The following is a 22066-nucleotide window of genomic DNA, read 5'->3' on the forward strand; positions in this document are numbered from 1 at the left end:
AAATAAAATCTGGCCCCACTGCATGGGTCACCAGTAGTAGCGTCAGGTGAACGCGGTGCGCTACTGTTACGTGCAGACATATGTCCGTTGGTCAGTGCCACAATGTCGTCGAACGGCGCATAAATTCAACGTGGCCGTCGTTACACTTGACGCCGGTGTACTAAAACTACGGTTACGAAAAAAACGGCAGGGAAGAGCAAAACGGTAGCATGTTCCACCAGGCGTGTCCGGAGTTACAGCGTCGGATTTAACCTCATCATCATTATTAAATGTCAGCAGTAATGCTACCGAGCGAAATATTGTGTGTTTCGCTGGTTTGAAACGCTATTTATGAGTGTTTGCATACGGATCACAATTATCCGACGCTGTCAAACTTATGAACTGTTATTGCACTGGGATCGAACCGCATTCGTCCATACGCCATGTTTGTGGCACGATATGGTTGGTAAATGTTTATGTTTTTTTTTAGTTTTTTGTAAAGTACGTTATAATGATCTTTCGGCTTTCATTTCATTGTAAAAAAATATTTATACATTCGTTTAGTAAAGTTATTCAGATGTTTGTTTAACTACTTAAGACGTAGAAAAGTTTTCTTATTTTATACTGAATGTTTCAAATTATAGAACGAATCAATTGCAATCATGTTTATTTATTATTTATTTACTGCATAATGACGGCATTTGCCGTATTGTCAACATAGTGTTGAGTTTTTACTAATATTTCAAATTTCACAAGGCATTTCCTCCTTGCGAAATGCGCCTTATCCCGGGCATACTCGGTTGCAATTGCAATCATAACTACCGTTCAAACTTGCAATCTTAACCACATTGCAACCGCCGAATCGTACTTAGTTTGAAACTCCACGTGCAAAGACCGACATGGTGAATTAATTGTGCTGTTGAGCGCGGTTTAAAATAACAATTACTCTAGTCTGACCACCAGTGGTGCGCAGGACGAGGGAAATGCTATGATCTTGTCACAACGTACTGGTATTAGCTTCTGCTCATCGCAGTGTTGGCAAAACAGACATTTCACCTGGTGATTGGCTAGCAGATCAACCGGACCATTGTTTATGGAGAGTTAATTTCGTTTACTTTCGCTTGGTTCTGGTGGCCCATTTCCCTTCCTTGCTGGTAGTGTTGGGAAGTTGCCTTTCCCAGTTACCAGTATTTCCTCATCTAAATCGTATAATTGATTGCACAAATGTTCCAAAAACATTCTGCTCTTGGCTCGTGGTGTTTCGGGATGCGTTCATTGGAAGGTGTGCTAAAGCTGTAGTGAGCGAATCAAGAGACAATCATGAATACAACACCTGTTCCGTTTTCGATTTGTTATCGATAGGAACGATTCAATTATGATTTCTTGTGCATTCGCATGTTGTTGCTTCCTGTTTTTGACACTTTATAATAATTATTTGCTTCTTCTTGGCGTAACGATCTAATCGGACATATCTGCCTTGCTAGACTTATTTTTCCCATATGGCTTTTGTTTTAATGGATAACTACTGAGGGTTACAATGGACAAGGAAAGTAATTAAGTATATTTATCAATTTGAACTAAATCAATCATATTTGCAGTACTAGAAGTACATCATAGATTAAATCCCATTTTCTTATCGAGCTTGTGTCTCTAAAATTAGAACATCACAATTAGTGTAATATCTTTTTTTTTGCCCTAATGTTAATTAACTAACTGTCGCTATAGAAACTAGTTTCTATGCAATTTTACGCTGCGAGTAAGGTTATGATTATCTCTGTAATTGAATGTAGTTTTGGTTTTAGACGCAAAGAGGAAATGGTGAAATTATTTGCTCACAACTAATTGCTTTCAGTCATTGGGTTTTTTTCCCTACAACGGAAAATACAACGCTTTCTATTGAACGGCACTCGTCATCCGTCACACTTCGGTGGCAAACGAGTTTTTTTTGTCTTTGCCGTGTCCTGATTTCTATTTAACATAATCCTGTCCCAGATTTGTCATACAACGAAGCAAAAGAGCTGTGCATTCTATATTTCCTGTTTTGTGTTAGGGCATCGTGCGAGTTCCTTCATGTATCGGGTGATGGTACAAATTTAATTGAAATGACGGGAAAAAAGTCATTTTTTTTACACCATGCAATAGTGAAACTTTATTCCGCCTTGTACTACTATTGTACTATTCCAGTTGATGTGTACATTAGCGCTTCGTATTTCGATGTGTGATTTATACAGTATCCTTTTCTGTTTCAATTATTTTTTTTCAGTTTATCATTAATTGATCATTCCGAAGCGAAAATGCACGTTATTGCTTTTTGTTGTTGCAATGCCTCTGCAACAAAACACCGTGTCGTACAAAAATAGGGAAATGCGAAGAGAGCATAAGCAAGGAAACGTAATTAAAATATTTCAAAACATTACGACGCGGCATGCAACGCGGTTCGGGACCACCCGCAACATGCATGCGCGTCTATCCAGAGACTGTGGCAACAAATCATGCTGCATAACAACGGTTGCAACGGCAATCGGATAACTCCGGATAGGATGGTGGCGGTGCTGGCTATCGCGATAGCTTATCGATTTTGTCAATTTCATGCACTTCGTGCATCAAACCATCGCACTAATAATGAATGCAGCGACCAGGAAGCGGCTGTCTTCTCTGACCGCGGATTGCGCGAATGCTGTTGAACTCTTCACCGTTCGGTTGTGACATCTGTCGACAGCCTGGTTTAGAAGCAACTGTCACATTTTGTGCTCTGTATGCATGCTGAAAACTCTAATTATTCGTTAACTTGGGTCAATTTGTTTCTTGTGATGTTTGCAATTTCATATATCCCTTAAGTCCGCATAATGAAAACTAAAAACCATCGAAAATTATGAACGGTTTAGTATGCAACTAATTTGCATTGCAGTGCGAATCGAATTAAAATAGATTAATCTGTTTGATTAAGGAGTTTACTTAGATGAGATGTATAATAGAAAAGCTGTATCAGACAATGTGCACTGTAGCTTTTATTGCCTCTAAATCACACTCCAATTCTTCTCTTATAAGTTCTCCAAGAACATGTAACAGGAGCTGAACTGAAATTCTCTACTGCATGATATTTGCTTGTGGTGAATGAACTATTAGCATTCCTCTCTGATACGCGTTTGGCAGTTGTATCGCGTGTTTGTTTGTGGTGATGCATTCGATTTTCAGCATCCTTTTTACGCCGGACTCGGCGATTTCTCTCGGTCGGTCCTTAAGAATGGTCCCAGCAATACCCGCAACGGAACGAGGGCGCGAAAACGAGAGAATAATTGAGCAGTTGAGACGAAGGTTTTTGAGAACAGGAGCGAGAAAAAGTGTGAGAAACGCGGCAAGAGAAAGTGGTCCTTGATACTGCTGAATGATTTACAGACAAACCTATCAAAAGCATACCACAACTTCCAACTGGCGCGCGTATGCCAGTGGCGGAAATCGATTCCTACCGAAAACTCGACAAGGAAACCCATGTCGTCCAAGCTATGGTGACGATGATGATGATGATGATGATGATGCTGCTTATCACCACTAGGGGGACGCGTGTGCGCACGCTTCGTTCGCATTTGCGCTATGTGGTAAGGGGTGGGTGCAAGGGATTTTGGTAATATATTTTAACCCACTGTGAGAATTGTTCAAGTGACGTATTTTGCCGTCGGATTCGTCAGCGGACGCACAAAGAAATCATCGCACCTTGTTTGCAAATTTGAAAAAAAGGATATTCAAACCTGTTGTAAAAACGTGGCTAAATCGTACAAGTGTGCATCTGCGTTACTTGGATGATGTAGGCCGGGAATAAAGGACATCACAAAAGGGATGGAATAATGTCAGCCCTGCGGAACAGCGGCAGCGCGCACATGTTACAACAGGATGTTGTGTATTTGCTATTGTAATCGTTGCCGGCAATGATGGTGTTGATGACGATGATGATCGCTTTTGGTAGTGGTTGTAGCAGTTGTGTTGTGGTGGTGGTGGTGGTGGTGGTAACGCATTGTTCCTCCACGGTAGTCACGTAGCGCACAAATTGCGCGCTGCTGATGTGTGGGTGTAAGCTAAGGACACTCGCGTGCCAATGTATGGGTTCGCAGTTCGTAATGCGCACCGGGAAGCTGCTGCGTGCTGTGCCGTTCAAGCAAGGCGTTGGTAGTGGTGAGGTAGTGAGAAAGCGATGCAGCGCACCAGGGAGGCAAAGGCTGTGTTCTTGGTGTTGTTGGCAAAGGACGAGAAAGAAATGCGAGCGTAAGATGAGTAAAAAAGGACACTGTATCTCGCGTATCCTCTGCTGGCCGTAGCGCTTGATGTGTGGGTATTTTTCGCGTCCTGTGAGCATTCACAAGGTGTTTGCTGCTTCTGCATGCGGTTCCGTTACCGGACGAAGGAGCAGGATGGAATTAATTAAAGGAATAAACGTGTGTTGAGCATTGATGAAGTGGGTGTATGCAGCGTTCGAACTTGTGGTGTAGTGAAATTAAAATTTGCTCTGCAAACGGACGGCACGGCGTGTGGGATTTGATTGTACGCAGAATGGGATTATTTTGTAATGCACATTTACTAATGTGATTAAACAAAGCGTGTAATGTGCAATGATCTCGTCCTGTTTTTTTCAGTTGGCAACCAATTGTGTGGTGTGTGTGTGTGTGTGCGTGTGTGTGGTTTTTGTTTTTCTTCTTTTTTTTTCTCGGTTGAAAACATCTTACTCTTAGTGTGTTTTTTGTGCGCTTTAGTTTGCTTGACTTCTGAATAATTATCAACATTGGTGGGGCATTGGCAAAAAAAAACGCTGCTATTGATCATAGCGTCGTTAATGTAATATGCGCAAGGAGCAAGACTTCCTCGGTGCGTTAAAGATTGCGTAAAAAGTGTTAACGTGGTGGCTAAATGATTCATCGAATGTATTGGCGTTCACTAATCAAAACAAACAATTGGATTTATTGTTGGCCATCGGAGGAGAGTATGTGTTTGGAGTATATTGTTGGCCACACCATGCAAAATGCACTTGGGTCCAATGTTCTCGTCTGTATAACCATAGAGTATTATCGACAAGTTGGATGTATAGAAAAATGATCTACCTTGAACATGACGCCCGGTACATGTTTTCATTGGTGCCCAGGCATTAGTATAATGTAAATGATGTGGTGCAACTGGATTAAAAATCAACCAAAAAAAAAATACTCCCCACAATTCATTGTTCGGTCGGGGTCGACGTAATTTCGTAATTCCTCTTCTCTATGACGTAGTAGCAGTTTGCTTACTACAACCGACCATGCTTTCTCTCACGCAATCTCATAAAAAACACAGGATATCACAGGTGGGAGAATCCTCGTTTTAGCCATACCGTGGTGTGTGGAAAAAAAGCGGACGCAACGCGCTTGTTGATGTAAATATTTCAAGAGAGTGACCAGTCCGCTCTTGCGGTTGCAATTCTCCGTTGTGTCGTGTCCTTTCCGATTCCTGTTGTGGAACAACAAAAACACGCAAACGTCACCGACACGCTCGTATGTGTCGAACTTCTTCCTCTTCTGTAAATCCTCTCGTTGCTCGACGGGGCTGCCGGAAGGCCAACTGATACACACACACAGAGCAGCGGGTTGCAGTGGATGAGACATGTGATCTATGGCGGAACCGGGGGAATGATTCTTCACGCCCGGAAGAGGAAACCACGAAGAGAGCGCCGAGTGTAAACGAGAGATCGAACGGAACGCAGGACGCGTTCGCGGATGAAGAGAAACTTTCCCAATCATCCTCCTACATCCCAAGAATGTGTGCCGCAAACGATTCTATTCCGGAACTATTATCCTGTAACTTTATTCTCAGTGTCTGTAAAGGACTCTCGCGACAGTACGCTAGGATACCATAGGAGCTGTGGGTGATGGATAGTAATCAATCGCATCTCGCTGTAGCGTTTTGTGTAGTCAGGATAGGCGCCTAGAATTGGATCGTGATTATGTTCTCGTTGCTGAACGAGTGAACAGCACAACGCGCACGTTATCAGGAAAAAAGTTCGTGCAGATAGATATAACTATTTTTAAGCGGTTTTGCAAAGCGAGTTCTGTGGGATTTCTTTATTTAAATCCTTCGCAGGTTGTGTTCATTTTTTTTTTCGGTGCATTCAACAGTGGCTGGGTAGACCCGTTGATGCACAGCTTACTAAGAACGATGTGAAACGAAACAACCAAAAATAAAACGTGAAATATGAAGCACATCGTTGGTGACTATGAGAAAAAATATAACACACCTCCCGAGAGCAGTGGTTTTTTTTTCGCGGCAGTGGTGTCGTCAAGCCAGCTGTGCAGGGATGGCAAAAGTTTAAAAGTCGTAAAGCAGCTGTGTTGCTGGTATGCTCCACCTGTGAGAAGGAACAAATCTTGTCAAGTTACTTTTGCTCAGCCGGTGGGTGTGGAAAAAGTGCGTGTTTCTGTTGTGTTACTAAATTTTCACGTGATTACTTCGTTGGTTGTGTTCAAGTGGCGGCTGTACACTCAGCGATAATGAAGGAAACACAAGCGCCACTGGCTTTTGTTTGTGTTGAAGCAGTGAAGTGAATTTTGTGCGATTTGCAACAGTGAAACTTTGCTGGGTGGGTTTAACGCAGCAGCAATTATCACACCCCGGGCTGAGGTGGAGGTTCAGCGAAACTCTTTGCGTGACAAACAAAGGAATTTTTTGTCCCATCAACCCTCGGGAAATGAGTTGCTCGGATGAGATTTTTCTCTGCAAGCTCTTCATACCATACTGCCTGTGGTGCTCTCTCCCTGTTGCTCTCGTATCTCGATCCCAACCTACCGGGAAAATGGGAAAATGCTCTCTCTCTCTCTTTCTTCCTCTCTCATTGCTCGGCAAAGACAACGACATTAACGGTGGATTTAGAAGGGTGTCACGCGATACACATACTTAGCATATCCGGAAAAAAGGTGCAGTAGAACAGAAAGGATGTGCCCCGAGTGTTTTGTGCCTTTGCAGAGAAAGCATCGACCAGGAACGACATATTTTATTACTGTTTTGTGTACAAGCTCACCGCGCTGCTGTTCGTCGTCGTCCTGCTCGATGGCGCGCGCACTCACGAATGAGAGAAATTCAACAAAGTGTTCCAATCTCTTCCGAACGTAGTTGATGTGTAACGAACAATTCGTGGTTTTGTTTCGCGTTTTTAATGCTCTCCGGTGGAGCTTTCTCCGCCAAAGAATGGAGCCCAGAAAAAAGGATATTATTTGATTTTGATTATCGTTTAGCTGTTCGAAATTATTGTACGGATCTTTGTGTTACACATTGATTTTATTTATGCGCCAAATTCTGTGATGAAACAAGTATTGGAGATTGTTTGTTCGCGAGTATTATTGCACAACCTTTGCGCGTCTTTTTTTATCTTCTCCCGTGTGATACAGTGTTTGTTGTTGTTTTGAAGAAGGAACTTCCACAGTCACACAGCGTGGAACGACCAAAAAGAAACCAACATCAATCGATAAAAGTTGTTCCTCCCATACGATGGTAGTAATGTCAACTTTTTACTTTCAGTGTGAGTTGTGTCTTTAGTAATAGGAGTGTGAATGGAAATGATCGAAGTGTTTAAAATTATAAAGAAATTGCTACAAGTGTACATTAGACCATAAAGAACTGTGAACGGTGGTATCCTTCGACGAGATTACTGGTATATAGTCCTCAAAGAAATGTTACTAAATTGCTAAATGTTTATCTCAGCACAAAATGTGAAGTAAGTGCAAGTAAAGAAATGTGGCTATAGAATGCAAATGCAATCGTATTATTCGTGTACATATATTTACAAGAAAATCAAATAGTGCTAGTGATATGCAAGTGAAGTGTCCTCCATCCATCTCTTTCCTGGCGGAAGACGTCTTCCGGCTGCGATGAAAAGATGATATTCGGTAAAAAGCGACATAAATCTTGACGTCCACGTTTATCAAGTTCTGTTTGCATATGGTTTTGCTCTAAACTCCCCGGATTCCTTATTAATTTCCTTTCCTTAAATTACCTAATATATTTCTTATTACCATTGGAATAATCTCTATAACTTGTATTCACAATTAAGGTATTTTGTCTCCTCCGGGTCCATTTCTAACACCGAGCCCGTCGCCATCGATACCAGCAAGTCCTCGGTTGCAACCGTCACCTTCGCAGTCACCGTTTTCTCAGCAACAGGATATTCTGCTGGTGACCAACAGCACCATTGGTAATGTGACTCAGGAGCAAGTAAGTATTAGAATTCTACGGCACTGCACTGTGGCTACGGCATTCGATGATATATGCTTACGCCAACAAATGACACTCCTTCTTGTGTGCTGAAGTAAACAACATGTTTGTTTGTTTGTTTGTTTTTAGGATCGCAAAACAGGAGTAGCAGGGCGACGTCAATCATTTAGTCAACAACAATCCGCTCTCGTTCAGCAACAGCAACTGCTGAACCACAGTACCAGCCCAAATGCCGGAACAGTTGTGTACCGTCCTAGTCCTACGCAGTCTCCTGCGGGGGCTACGACCTACAGCATCTCGACGACACCTGGAAATGAGTTCAATACGACTCTAGTCGGGTCGAACAATATTTCACTCAATAAGGTTGGTATTAAAATAGTCAGTTAGTAGTTTATAACACGTCACCCAAGCATGTGTAACTAATTTGAATTATTTTCTTTATGCTCTGTTCACACGTTCATTCTATAGAAGGGTCGCAAATCGTCCTCGGTTAGTGCTATTCAACAACAACATCAGCAACAACACCACCACCTCCTCCCACAGTCACATGCAGGCCATGGACATGGAACATTGCCCCCCGCCAGTAGCCCGAAAGCGGCGAAAAAAGCAATGCAACAGAACCAGCAACAACAGAATCCATACCAACATCACCACGCCGCGGTATCTTTCGTTGGAAGTCCCATCGCAAGCCCCAGTCCGATCGCAAGCCCGAACGGTGGTTCGATACTGCTCACTACCGGTAACGGAACAGGAGCGAATGTGGCTGCTGGAACATCCAGCACGTCTAGCCTGGCTGGCTCGACACAACTAAGACCACCGACACCACAACCTATCATTCAACAGGTAAGCTTTATAATTAGATGTACTGTGATTGTACATAAAGGGATATTGTTTAACAGATTATATAAAAAAAAAACAAAGCAAGCTCCGCAGAAGTAAATGTATTTGTACGGTTATCGATAGCGACCAGTTGTTAATAAATATCTGGTTTACTTCTCTTTACAGTATCCTGTTGTGGGCACCGGAAATCAAATAGTGCAAATTTTCCAAGGTTCCCAGTTTGCAATAACCCAGTCGCAACCTGCCACGGCGACAGCAATAACTCAGCAGCATCACCAGCTCCAGCAGCAGAGCGGGCGCCATACAACAATAGTTTCCCAGCCCAGTCCACAGCAGCAGCATCAGCTAAACCAAACAAACGTGCAACAGCATATACCGTTACAGGCGATACAAGCGCAGCAGCTTCATAGCATTCAGCAATCACCATCGCATCAGCAACAGTTCGTACAGCAACACATCATAGCCGCTACTTCCGTTGCATCGAGCGCGATACCATCGACTGCTTCTACTGCCTGTGTTACGTCTACCGGTGGTTTAGTTTTAACTGGAACTGGACTCCAGAGCTCCCCGTCAGCCGGTACTGGAAGCGGTGGCAATGTTACAAATGTGAAACATCACAACAAAGGACCACAACAAATACTTCCAAAGCCTGCAACTGCGACTCCTTCAGTTTCGCCGACGTCTTCTACATCATCGTCATCATCTGCTTCTTCTACACCGATGGCTGTGCATCATCAGCAAAGTCCCCATCAAGCGACCGCATTTGTTTCAAGTTACGGCTCCACCCCGATAGTACACGGCTCTAAAACGATTGTAGCGCAGCCGAAGACGGTCACTTCTGTGTCGCTGCCGACCGTAGTATCGCAACTGCCGGCTCAGATACAGGTTTCCCAAGCGGGTACTGTCGTAAGTGCCGGTGGCGCTACCCAAGTGCATTTTACGACAACAGGGACTCCCCAATCACAGGGTTCCACGCTGAACACAGCGCAAGTACACGGACAAATGGTTACCACGACAACACAGCCGGCGGGTTCACAACAGCCAGGGGCCCCATCACAACAAAACGCCACAGCAGCAGCACAAAATGGTTCCATCATTCTACCCACGGGAAACATTAACGCTCAGCCATTGTTGCTTAACCAAATGCCGGTGTTGGTACAACAGAATACACCCCAAGGGGTACAGCTAATACTGCGTCCGCCAACACCACAGCTAGCTGCGCCGAGTTTGGTTATTCACAATACGAGACCGCAGTTGCAACAGCCTCAACCGCAGCAAGTGCTTCGAATACTTAACGCAAATGGGACGATGCAGTTGGCGACCACACCAACGTTTATTGTTTCGTCCCAGGGCAATCTGGTTCAGCAGAACATATCCGGACTGAAGACAAACCAGGGTGTACCATTAACGCAGATTCAGGGGTTACAGGGACAGAGGCAACCACAGCAAATAACAGCCGCCATTAATCAACATCTTTTAAGCCAAGGTGTCGCGCAGATACAGAATCTTCAGCTGAACGGGAATTTAGCCCAGATACAGATGCCAAACGGCCTCAATGGGCAACTGCTCACCACGTCTCTCCCAGCACAATTCCAACAGGCTAGCGTCGGTAGTTTTGGCATTCAAAATCAAAACATTAACTTAAATCAGCTGGGCAGTGTGAATTTGCAGCTTGCCACGGGACCCGGAGGTGCAACGTTTGTGTCTCCTTCTTCTACGCCAGGAGCTACCCCAGGATCAGCACCGACTGGGGAAATCGTTGTAAACGCTCAAAACATTCAATTTACCGCGAATCCCGGAACTACACCCAACGCAATTACTGTTAACGCTCAGGGCACACCACAAACGCAACAAACTCAAGTTTCACAACAGCAACAGCAGCAGCACCCGACAGGTGGTCAGCAAATTTTAACTGCTTCATCGATAGATGGGCAGATTCAAACAGCTCAAATTATTCCTACTGTTTCGACCGACGCACTGAGAAACCATAATCATCATGCCGGGAATCCAATCCTAACGACCGCCTCCGGTCAGCAAGTGATCGTTACTGACGGTATTAAGGCACAGATTCATGCACAAGCTATTTCAGCGCAGCAGCAACAAATGTTCAATCATCAAAACGCAAACCTACAACAGCAACCAAGCGCATCTGTGTCTATGCAGCAATCGAATCAGCTTCCTGCACCACCTGCAGCATTATCCTTGCCAGCAACACGAATTGAGGTGGAAAAACCGAAAAAGGAACGTCGAAATAAGAAAAAAGTAAAACCAATACCGCCACCGGTGGCTACGGCAGCACCGATGATTCTTCAACCAAGTACGCCAACTGTAAGCCAAGTGCCAATTCCTTCCAGCACTCCAACAGCGACAACGATCGCTACCGAACGATCATCCAATTCTCCTTCGTCGTACAGCAATACGCACACACCTACGGGGAAATTAGACTTGGCAAATCTGATGAAAATTTCTGGTATCGGCATCGATGACGATGATTTGATGGATACAGATGAACCACCGCCCTTACTGGCCACCACTAGCAATCATCCAACAGTTGGAGTAGAGTATCCTTCAAATATTGTGATACAACATAATGAGTCGTTAAATACTACCAGTAATTCTGCCGGAGGGACTACAGGACAGCAACATCCTTTAAAGGATGCTATGTCGTCCGTCTCGTTGGTTAGTTCTGGAGTGCAGCCGGTTACTGGTCAGGTACTCGTACAATCTCAGCAACAACAACACCAGCAACCTGGTCTAATGGCAAACCAATCCGTTGGTGGAGGTGCTGGCAGTGATATCATGATTACAATACCTTCCACCGTTGGCTCGGAGAATGTGGAATTTCCTTACACAATATCGATACCTACATCCGGTATAGAAAGGTCACAGGAGAAAAAAGTGTCACCTGACGTCAATTGTACCCCTCCCGTTCAGACGATTACAGGTGGCACTCCTAGTGCTATGACAAGCCAACAACAACAAGATGCGCCTTCGTTCATGATCACGATCGATCCAACAAGTGATTCCAGTTCCGGACAAGCTTCATATACAGTCTCGTTGCCAAGATTTGGTAGCGGAGCAAATGATGATTCGAAAGTTGTCAACATTGCCACCGTTGCTCCAACAGCTAGCGTACAAGCTATTAATACTACAACGACGGCCTCGATGGCCACTTCAAATGCTAGCGGCATGCAACAGAACAATACGATATGTGTGAACAGCTTGATGAATAACGTTTTAAACAATACGCAAGTAACGCCAACCCTGCAGAGCCAAATCAACGAAATACAGAATCAACTGATCGCCGAAGCACAGCCGCATCTTGTTGTTCCGTCGTCGAAATCATCAAACATTGTATCTGCGTCTATAGTTCCCACATCGCAACATCAACAAATGTTAACGACAATGGCACCGCACAGTGGGACAACTGCATCGGCATCCTCTGTCGGAACAACGACGACTACATCCATTGTGATATCCACGAACAGTAGTAAAATATTATCCGTTCCCTCGCCCTCTCCGAAGAAGAAATCGGTCGCAATCGCCAATAACAATGTCGGAAGTGGAGCAATGAACAAGAAAAATGGGAAAAAGTTGGAAAAATCTTTCGACACGATTGGTACGACCAGTGCGGTGCCAACGCAAATAGGAAATATTCAAATTTCACAAGTTGACGGTACAACAGCCAATCAGAACAAGGCGGTTAAGGGTGGCACCATCAACAACCAAATACAGATTACTCCGATCATTGACAGCAAAGTGGTGAACGCAGTGGGTGCTCAATATCCAAACCTTACTCAAATGCAGTCCTCGGTTAGTCAACCACAATCGACTGTCACAATTCAGAGCCAAATACAAACACCGCAGCAACAACAGAGCCATACTATTCATTCATCAATGTGTGGAGGCTCTGTATCCCAGCATCAACAACAGTCGCAACAGTCGCATGCGATTCAATCTGTACCAACTTCGATACAATCGAGCGTGGTAGCAGGAGGTGGTGGTGTAGTGTTCACTACACAGCAGCAACAGCCATCAGTCGTAGCAACACCTACTGTCCAGTTGAATCAAACATCCATCACGCCAACATCAATAATACAGCAACCACCAGTTCCACCGCCGCCAGTTACAACGGCACAAGGAATACTTGCTCAACTGACTGGTAGTTTAAGTTTATCGTTGGCAGAAAATGGTCAGCTCATTTTAAAGCACGACATAAACCAACCGCAAACTCCGGAATCGCAAACTATCCTGCAGGCTATTCTGTCTGGTGCCTTGGGTAATATAACTTTGGTAAACGAGCCATCCAAACCGCAAGCTACATTAGCAAACAGCGCCATACCGGCCAATATTGCCCCCATACAACAACAGCACACTACAGCACCCATTACACAGCAGCAAGCACCAGGACATCATCAGATCGTGGTGTCGGCACAGTCTTTGCCACAACAAAACAAAAATATTGCTGCTGTTAGTGGACAGGTGCAGCAGAAAACGCAGGGCACCACAACTGTGACTATTCAAACTGGTCATCAACAGCTTCAACTTCAACAACAACAACAGCTGCAACAACATCAACAACACCAGCTGCAACAACAACATCAGCTACATCAGCAACAACAACAAATGCAACACCAGCAACAACAGATCCAACAACAGCAATTTTTACAACAGCAGACGGTCTCGCCAGCCTTTACGTCGCAGCCATCTACCACAACGCCAACCATGCAACAACACATACAGACTGCTGGTGGGAATAATCAGACTCATTTGGTCAACACGCATCAGTCGCAGACACAAAATCTGAAGCATGTTCGTAAGCCAGAAACGAGCATCGAACCAGTATTGAATCACCAACAACCTTTACCGGCTCAGCCCCAACAGCAACAACAAACGGTTTTGGTCAACCCGAATGCGCCAAAACTTGTAGAGCTACCGAAGGTTGGGCCTAATCAGCAGCTGTTCTCCCTCAACACATTGACTAATCAGATTACACAGTTAAGTCCAGGACAAACAACGGCCGCTCTTGGACCAATGGAGCGCGTGTTGATCGTGCCAACAGGAATCAACGCGCAACAGTTAGCACAATGCCTGATGCAAGGACAAATTCATTTCAACAACATCGGACAAGTGACTCAGTCCAGCGAAACGAGACCAACATCGACGCTAACGCAATCGCAACAACTTTCACAATCTTCTACGTCATCTACGACAACGGTCCAAAAGGGTATGGCAAGTTCTCAAACGGCTGTAGAGCAGCAACAAACAACTAATCAAGCAACGAAAGGGCCACAAATCGTTACTAACCCCGGAGGCAATACTATTAACTCAAAAATAATAAGCAACAGCAGCAATGTAACGAATTCGAACAATGCCACTGCCACAAATACCGGAACGATCGTGAAGGAGAAACCGAAACGCAATCGATCGAAAAAACAGGATAAAGTACAACCATCGGCCAGCCCCTCGAAATCAACGGTAATTAAAGTTAACACCATGTCTAGCGGTTATCCATCGAGTGTTGTTCTGCAACCTGGTCAACATGCACAACCAATACTTGGAGAAAATGGTACCAAGATAGGCACCAAAATAGTTGGCACAGTGAACCCAAACAACTTTGTAACCAACAGTTTACAACAACAGCAACTGCAGCACCAACAACAACCGCAGCCGCAGCAACAACAGCAGCAGCAACAGCAACAACAGCAACAGCAGCAACAGCAGCAACAGCAACAGCAGCATCATCATCAGCAGCAGCAGCACCAACAGCAACAACAACAAATGCAACAGGTCCAACAACCTGTCCAGCCGCCACTGGTTGCACAAGTGCATCCGCAACAACATCAAGCGCTGAAAACACCTACCACAATGGCGATGGTTGTGAAAGGTACCATTGGATCCACTACAGTAACTGCAACAAATTCTGCCATCAATAATGTAACCGTTACTGCGACAGCAGTCAAAAAGGGCAGAACTAATGCTACACAACAACAGCAACTTCTAAATCAAGCACCACAACAGCAAATGCCTCCTTTGGTTAGTGTCAATTCAATGGTCCCAGCCCCGGCATCGCTTAGCAGCAGTTCTTCGATGGCTGTTGGAACTCCAACGGTAGTACCACGTGTACAAACAATTCAGTTGACTCCTCAGAAGCAGCAACATTTGAAGAACGTGCAACAACAGATTCAGCAACTATCGACCAAACTACAAAATAAGAATCTTTTGTCATCCCTTTTGATTCCGGCGGAGTGTGATGCTTCAAATCCAATTCATAACAAACCTTTGCCATCGATAAAGAATATACAGACAATGTCGGACAAGGAAATTTGCAACGTACTGCAACGATTGTTTGTGGAACAGCAAAAGATCTTGTCGACTGGAAAGATTATTCCAACCATCCCCACGGGGCATACTTTTGCCAGTTCATCCACACAACAGGCAATCCCGCCACCACCGACACCGATTAGTAACAGCCAAAGCCTTAGTGAAACAATAACTGGTTCTGTTCCTAACGCTAGTGCGGAACAGAAATCTCAACAGGCAATAATAACACCGATCACAGTTACTCCTAGCAGTGGCACGTCCATCTTTCACGGTGGTGCTGTTAGTAGTGGAGCTTCTGTTACTTCTTCTCAGATAATTGGCAAACATGAACTGCTTGTCCCTCTTTCATCGGCTGCAGGTGCTAACATGAGTGTACTTACATCTGGTGCGATTACAAGCGTTGCGCCATCTGTGGCTCACTCATCTATGTCCATTACGATCACAAGCAGTACCTTACCGATGCAAAGTGTTGGTAGTGTACAGAAATTTGGAACAAGTGCTAAGCAGACCACAACGATCATTCCAATAACCTCTACACTGCAGCCACCGTCTACTTCAGGATCCAGTCCACAGGTTCTTAAATCGGTCAACTCGACGACGACAGTTGCATCGGCTACGAACAATGCTAGTGCTGCAAAAAGCATCACAGTTCCAGCAGGAACGATCGTTCCGAAACACATTATGCTGTCCACTGGTGGTACTACGCAGGGGAACTCTTCTGTAATGCCTCCTTTGCATACACTTGTGCCAACGACGCAGCAACAGGTGAATGTACCAGGGCCTTTGGTTAACAAGCTTGAAAGCAATAGCAGTGGCAGTAATGCTTCTAGTGTAAACATAAACCATCAACAATCGATGGCTACAAATCAGATGACTGCTTCGGTTGCGTTAAACAGTACGAATCGTTCCAACACTCCCGTTCCTCCACCACTTGTCGCAACACTTCCCGGTGGTGGTCAGTTGAAAACGTTGGCTGGTGCTGCTGGTCATGGCAACTCTTCTATTGTGATCGTTGGTGGATCACATGCCATTTTGAGTGGTTCACCGCAAATGATCGCACAAACAGCTGCTAGAATTCAGCAGCAGCAGCTGCAACAACAGCAACATCAACAGCAGCAACAACAGATGCACGCTCAAGCTGGTAATGTTCTTCTAACTAATCCAACTTCGGTACCAGCAACTTCGACATCCACTTCATCTCCCGTGATGGCTGCAATTGCCCCATTGCGTACATCGGTATCATCGACATCATCACTGGCAACGTCTGCGTTACCACCTCCGTTGGTTCCGTCCAGTGTCAGCAGTAGCAGCACGATTCCATTCAGTGCTGGTGGTAATAGCGGGAGCTTCCCTTTGCCGGTTATTAACAGTACCAGTAGTGCGACAGTGACTAGTGCTAACAACTCAACTGCAATCGCAACAATGGCAACATTGGCATCCTTTCCAACGACAACAACAACCGCAAATGCTCTCTCATCGGCCGTTGTGGCTGCTTCGGCTATGAATAACAATTCAAGCACACCGGCCGTTATTATCGCCGCTCCTGCGGGTACTTCTCCATCCACCCCGATGACGTACATCACTACAAACGTACCAAATAGTCCAGCTGTAAAAGTACCCCGTGCAAGTTTGTGAGTGTGATATTGCTTTTCACTTTTCTATTGTTAATATCAACGGTCATTAAGAAGGATTGTTGAAATTAGTAATGTTTCTAAAAAAATTCTAATATGTTTAATGTTTTCGTTTTTTTTTCTTATTCATTGTGTTTCAATGTACTTCACCGTAACGTAGGTTTGAAATCCAGATACAGAAAGACCAGGATGCTTGCACGAAACCGGACACTAACACACCGTTTGGTAGCAAACAGGATGCTATTAAGCGACTGATACGCTACCACTGCATGTACGAAGAGAAGTGCGAAGAGAATGAAGAGGAAGAATTACAGTTCGAGACGACAGCCGAATGGTTCCCGGAAGCGTTCCGGACGATGCTCAGTCGCTATCAACGGTTGATGATCAATGAATCGATGGTAAGCACGATCACAAGAGTTTGTTGTGTACGATTTTTTTTTATTATATATTGCTTCTTTTCAATTCAACAGCGTGAAGTACGCACTTCGGAACTGATGTTGGTGAACAAACTTTTTAAGGCAGACATAACTCAAGAGATCGAAGAAATGCAAGAGCATCTTCGAGAAGCCGAAATTCTCGCTTTGCCCTCGAAGGAGGGTGCAGAGGACGTAATATGTGTATCATCGTCCGATGAAGAGAAACCTAAATGTAAAGAGCTTTCCTCTGCGCCACACCAAAGCGAATCTCCGATTCTGCCGTTAACGCTACCAGAAGTTCCCGGTAACGATGCAAGTCCAGGCGGTTTGCGCAGACCCGATTCGTGCAATTATATATCGGATTCTACTTCTCTGAACGGACCATCAAATGTGAACGCCAGTCTAACGGAAACTGCACGATCAAGCTCATTGACGTGTAAATCTTTAGCGAATAGTGAATTATCTCTTCAGAGCGCATTCCAAAAGATCAATAGTACTACGGCAGCCATGCATTCTACGGGGCAGATACAGTCTGCAGTTGCAAAACAAGAAATAGTTAATTTCAATCGAAATAACACCAGTCGAAATAGCACCCCATGGAGTGATGCGATTAAAAAGAATGTACAGACAGCGACGAATAGTTACGATGATATTGAAAGTGAAATTACACCAAGTTTCATCATGAAGAAGGCTGACGGCGGCGTTATGAGTGAAGAGAAAAAGCGGGACAGTTCGAACATCCCGCCTCACGGTTCATCATCAGGCATGGTAACATCAATAGCCCCACCAACATTACGCTATTTCAATCAGGTACAGGTACCATCAGAACAAAAGAATTGCATAGCAGAGAAGCCTGATAATAGTCAGCTTCAATCGTCATGTGAAACTGGTTCATCCATTGTAACATCTCAACTCACATCCACAAAGCAATCGGTAGATCACAACGATTCGGCATATGATGAGTGGATGTGTTTCCCAAAAGATCTTGCCTACTTCACTGGAAGTAGCGATGGGAATGGTACGAATGAAGTAGAAAGTGCAAGCATGCGGATAGGAAGTAACAATGCTATTCCTAATCTAAGCATCGATCCCACAGGAAGAAGAAAAACAACAGAAGAAGAGATTCACGAAATGTTTCATTCGAACGATTCTAAGAGTGTCGATAAACAGTTGGAGCAGCTGTTCAACGCAACTGCTGACGATAAACCATCATCTACAGCATCTCGGGTCGATTCGCCACTGACCGAATTTCTCAACAACCATCAGCGAAACACAGGAGTAACTAGCAATGCAGAAGTGTGTGGAGGTCAGGCGACGAAAAGTGTCGAAACACGTTTAGATGCGTTGTTTGGCGGTTGTGAGACCATATCTCGCCATGGAGGTACCGTTTCCTCTGCTTCTGATCCGAGAGCGTCTGGGATTAACGAGAAAACGGATGATATGATGGTATCTCGTCACTGGTCCACTTCCGTATTTCAATCATCACAGGAAGAAGAGGAATCGACTTCCGATTCATTTTTGCACAAATCATCGGCCAACAGCTTCGAAGTTCTTCAACAGCAGCATTCATCAGTCGGCGGAACACAAAAACGACACTGGACGGGTGTGGTAACGAGTGGTAATAGCACAGCGGGAATTGGCTCTACTGCCAATATTTTGTATTCTAATGAATCATCGGAAAATGAATCGATAAGCCCTAATAAGCGGCAGTGTATGTCGCTTGGTCGCAACGAAAAACAGCTCGACGATAACAGCAGAGCTAATGTGAAAAGTGATGACCACCGTTGGTTGATGGAGTGTACCGGAAACAGCGAACGCTCCAGTCAAGCAAGCTCTCAAATGCAGCCAATGGGAACGGTCAGCTCGAATGGTTCGATACAGAAGCCCGCTCAAGGTAACGATCACATTCTTGTAAACAATGGTAGTAACAACAGCATTGGTAGCACCGACATTAATATTGGATGTGGCTCAATAGTAACTAGTGTTGGAGGTGGTGGTGGTGGTGATTGTAGAGTAATTAGTCCTGATGGGGTTATAATTGGTAACTGTCGAAATGGTTCCAACGGCAATCCGCTAGTCGATCAGATGAATGGTGAAGATGACGGGCTGTCGACAGCAACTAATATTATGCTGGGTAGGATGGGCAACAATAACAACCACAATAATAACAATAATAACATCAATCATCATCATGATCATCATCATCATCACGGAGTGTCCAAACGAACCTCGTGGAACGGTGACATCTTGCTAGCATCGGCTACAGCAGAAGATGTAGATCATCATCATGGAAGCGTGCTAGATATGCTCGAAACTAATCTTAGCCTAAGCCTAAATAATCTTAACAGCATATGTAGCTCGGGCTTGCTGGACAACGGTGGCGATCCTAGTGAAACGGAACCACTTTCTCATCACCATTCCCACCATGGACAACAGCCAGAGGAACAACTTCATCATCACCAGCAGCAGCAACAATCACATCTTTTGCATCCTAATCACATATCGCACAATCACACTTCCCATAGTTTGCATCACCATCACAACCACAACCATCACCCACACCCGCACCGTCATATGCATCCAGTAGTGGACGGAGCATCATCTGGTCCAGAAGATGCCGTGGTTGGTGTTGGACGGAAAGGAAATAAGAGTTGTTTCAACGAAGCTAATGACATGATGCATGCTGGTGGGTCGAACACAGGCCCCATTCCAGGAGATGATGCAACTAATAATCTTATTCTCTGTGGTGGTGATGGTGTTGGTGGTAGTAGTAGCACCCGTCTTAGTAGTAACAATGATCACAATAAAATCAACTATCTCGATCGTGATCTTCTAGGCTTGGACCCTTCTGAACATCACGCATCTCATCATCATCACGGTATTGATGAAAGCAGTAGAACGCCAGTGATCAATTCCGTGCATGCCCATCACCATCAGCATAATCCTGGATCGGGAGCTATAATGAATGAACCGATAACGATAGGAGGTAAAGATTCAATCCATATGCCACCGGGCATGATGGGAGACGAAGAACCATCGTTCCATGAGCATCACCAAGAGCAGCAACAGCAACAACAGCAGCAGCAACATCACCATCATCATCACCATCATCATCAGCACCATCAGCAAACAATCCATGATCTCCATCAGTTCAATCATATCTCATTCGATACGATGGGAATGCCGAATTTTGAGGAAGATATCAACCGGCAGGTGCAGAATGCGATCGATAGTATCTTGAATCTACAAAGCAACGAGACGGACGGTTCCTTGAACTACTCGCTCGATAATTCCTTCCTTCCCGATAGTCCACTATCGAGTGGACTAGGAAACTCCGTCAATCCATCACTCTTAGGTGTGATTCACCATCCGCACACGGATGCGCCACTCTCGAACCATCATCCGGTGACGCACCTACAGTCCCATGCTCAGCAACATGCTCCTCGTCAACAATCGTCATCAATGCCGGCTGTCCAGCAGCACGTTGGCATGAAACGAAAGTATCCCACTGACTGCCCATCGCCCATGGTTGGTGTATCGCCCGATGATGGTAGTCCGATGGGACCCGGCAGCAGTGGTAGTAGTAACAGTAATAATAGTACCATCAGTAGCCTGAGTAGCAACACCACCGGGAGCACCGGAAGCGGCACCAGTGGTGCTAGTTTGCTCGGTGTGACGAACCACCACTTTGGTGTGACCGCAACCGATGGAGATCCGTTGAAGACGATCATAAAATCTTGACAACTTTCCATCGCAAGCTAAATGGTTGAGGAAGTGTGACAGTTGATATTCCCATTTGTCAGTTGTGACGTGTACCGGATATTAGATTTTGCATAACAAATAATTAATTTTGTAAATTTGACGCCTCCTATTTTCTCTTCTATTTGTTGCTATTCCAAAACAAAACATGTTTTTTGAAGCGAAAACACAACACTTGTAGAATGGCAATCGTGGTTTACAGAACTATAAACAGCAATCTACATTTGTTTTGTTTCGTAGTGTTCCGTCGAAATTTAATCAACAAATCTATAGAACCTATGTGTACAGTACGCGATTATATTGTAAAGAATTTTAATTTGCTTCGTGGAAGAATTGTGTAATATTTTTTTAGTTCGATTATTAAGAATATTTCTTTTTTTTACTGAGAATGTTCACTTGTATCCCGTATTTTTTGAACCCGTACCTGATTTCTTCTGAGGGAATCAAGCTCCGGCCTAAACCGACCAGTAAGATCTCAAAATGAAAAAGAGTGTTGCGATGAACCGGATAACAACTGCCAAGGAGCAACCAAAACGGTACACTAGCAATTAGAAAAATGGGAAGTAAAAAGGCTTAAAACATGGCTTGCACTTTCACCATACAACCGATCAGAAGCAGATGTGACAAACAAATAGAAAATCGATCGGAAACCTGTGCGTATGCAGAAGCTGGTGGGGGAAGTAGAAATGATATACTGTACACGAACGGTTGGTTATTTGCATACAACTGCGTTCATCAGTTGATCATTAAAGCGAGCAAAGCAGCGTTAGTACGAAAAGTCACTTGAGTGGCGTTATCGATAATATTGACTTAAAATGTAATTTAGCTAAGGTGAAATTATTGATCATATAAACTAGTACTTCTTAGCATACATTAAAAAAAACACATATGTAC

General features: G+C 44.5%; 1 protein-coding gene across 1 annotated transcript; it reads left to right on the forward strand.

Annotated features, from left to right (window-relative positions):
* The first annotated feature begins 1516 nt into the window (after positions 1 to 1516).
* LOC128718063 (platelet binding protein GspB-like) lies at positions 1517 to 21154 on the forward strand. Its single transcript, XM_053811736.1, has 7 exons — positions 1517 to 1529; positions 8042 to 8202; positions 8332 to 8565; positions 8671 to 9045; positions 9208 to 16997; positions 17158 to 17395; positions 17468 to 21154. The coding sequence occupies exons 1-7, from the start codon at positions 1517 to 1519 to the stop codon at positions 21152 to 21154; spliced, it is 12498 nt and encodes a 4165-aa protein (XP_053667711.1).
* Positions 21155 to 22066: the final 912 nt, after the last annotated feature.

The sequence above is a fragment of the Anopheles marshallii genome, chromosome 2, assembly GCF_943734725.1.
Source record: "Anopheles marshallii chromosome 2, idAnoMarsDA_429_01, whole genome shotgun sequence".
Lineage (NCBI taxonomy): Eukaryota > Metazoa > Arthropoda > Insecta > Diptera > Culicidae > Anopheles > Anopheles marshallii.

What these genes read in the sequence shown, in the direction of transcription:
- LOC128718063 (XM_053811736.1), top strand. An exon ending in GTAATGTGACTCAGGAGCAA is followed by an intron (nt 8,203 to 8,331) that starts GTAAGTATTAGA and finishes GTTTGTTTTTAG; the next exon opens with GATCGCAAAACAGGAGTAGC. An exon ending in CACAACCTATCATTCAACAG is followed by an intron (nt 9,046 to 9,207) that starts GTAAGCTTTATA and finishes TTCTCTTTACAG; the next exon opens with TATCCTGTTGTGGGCACCGG.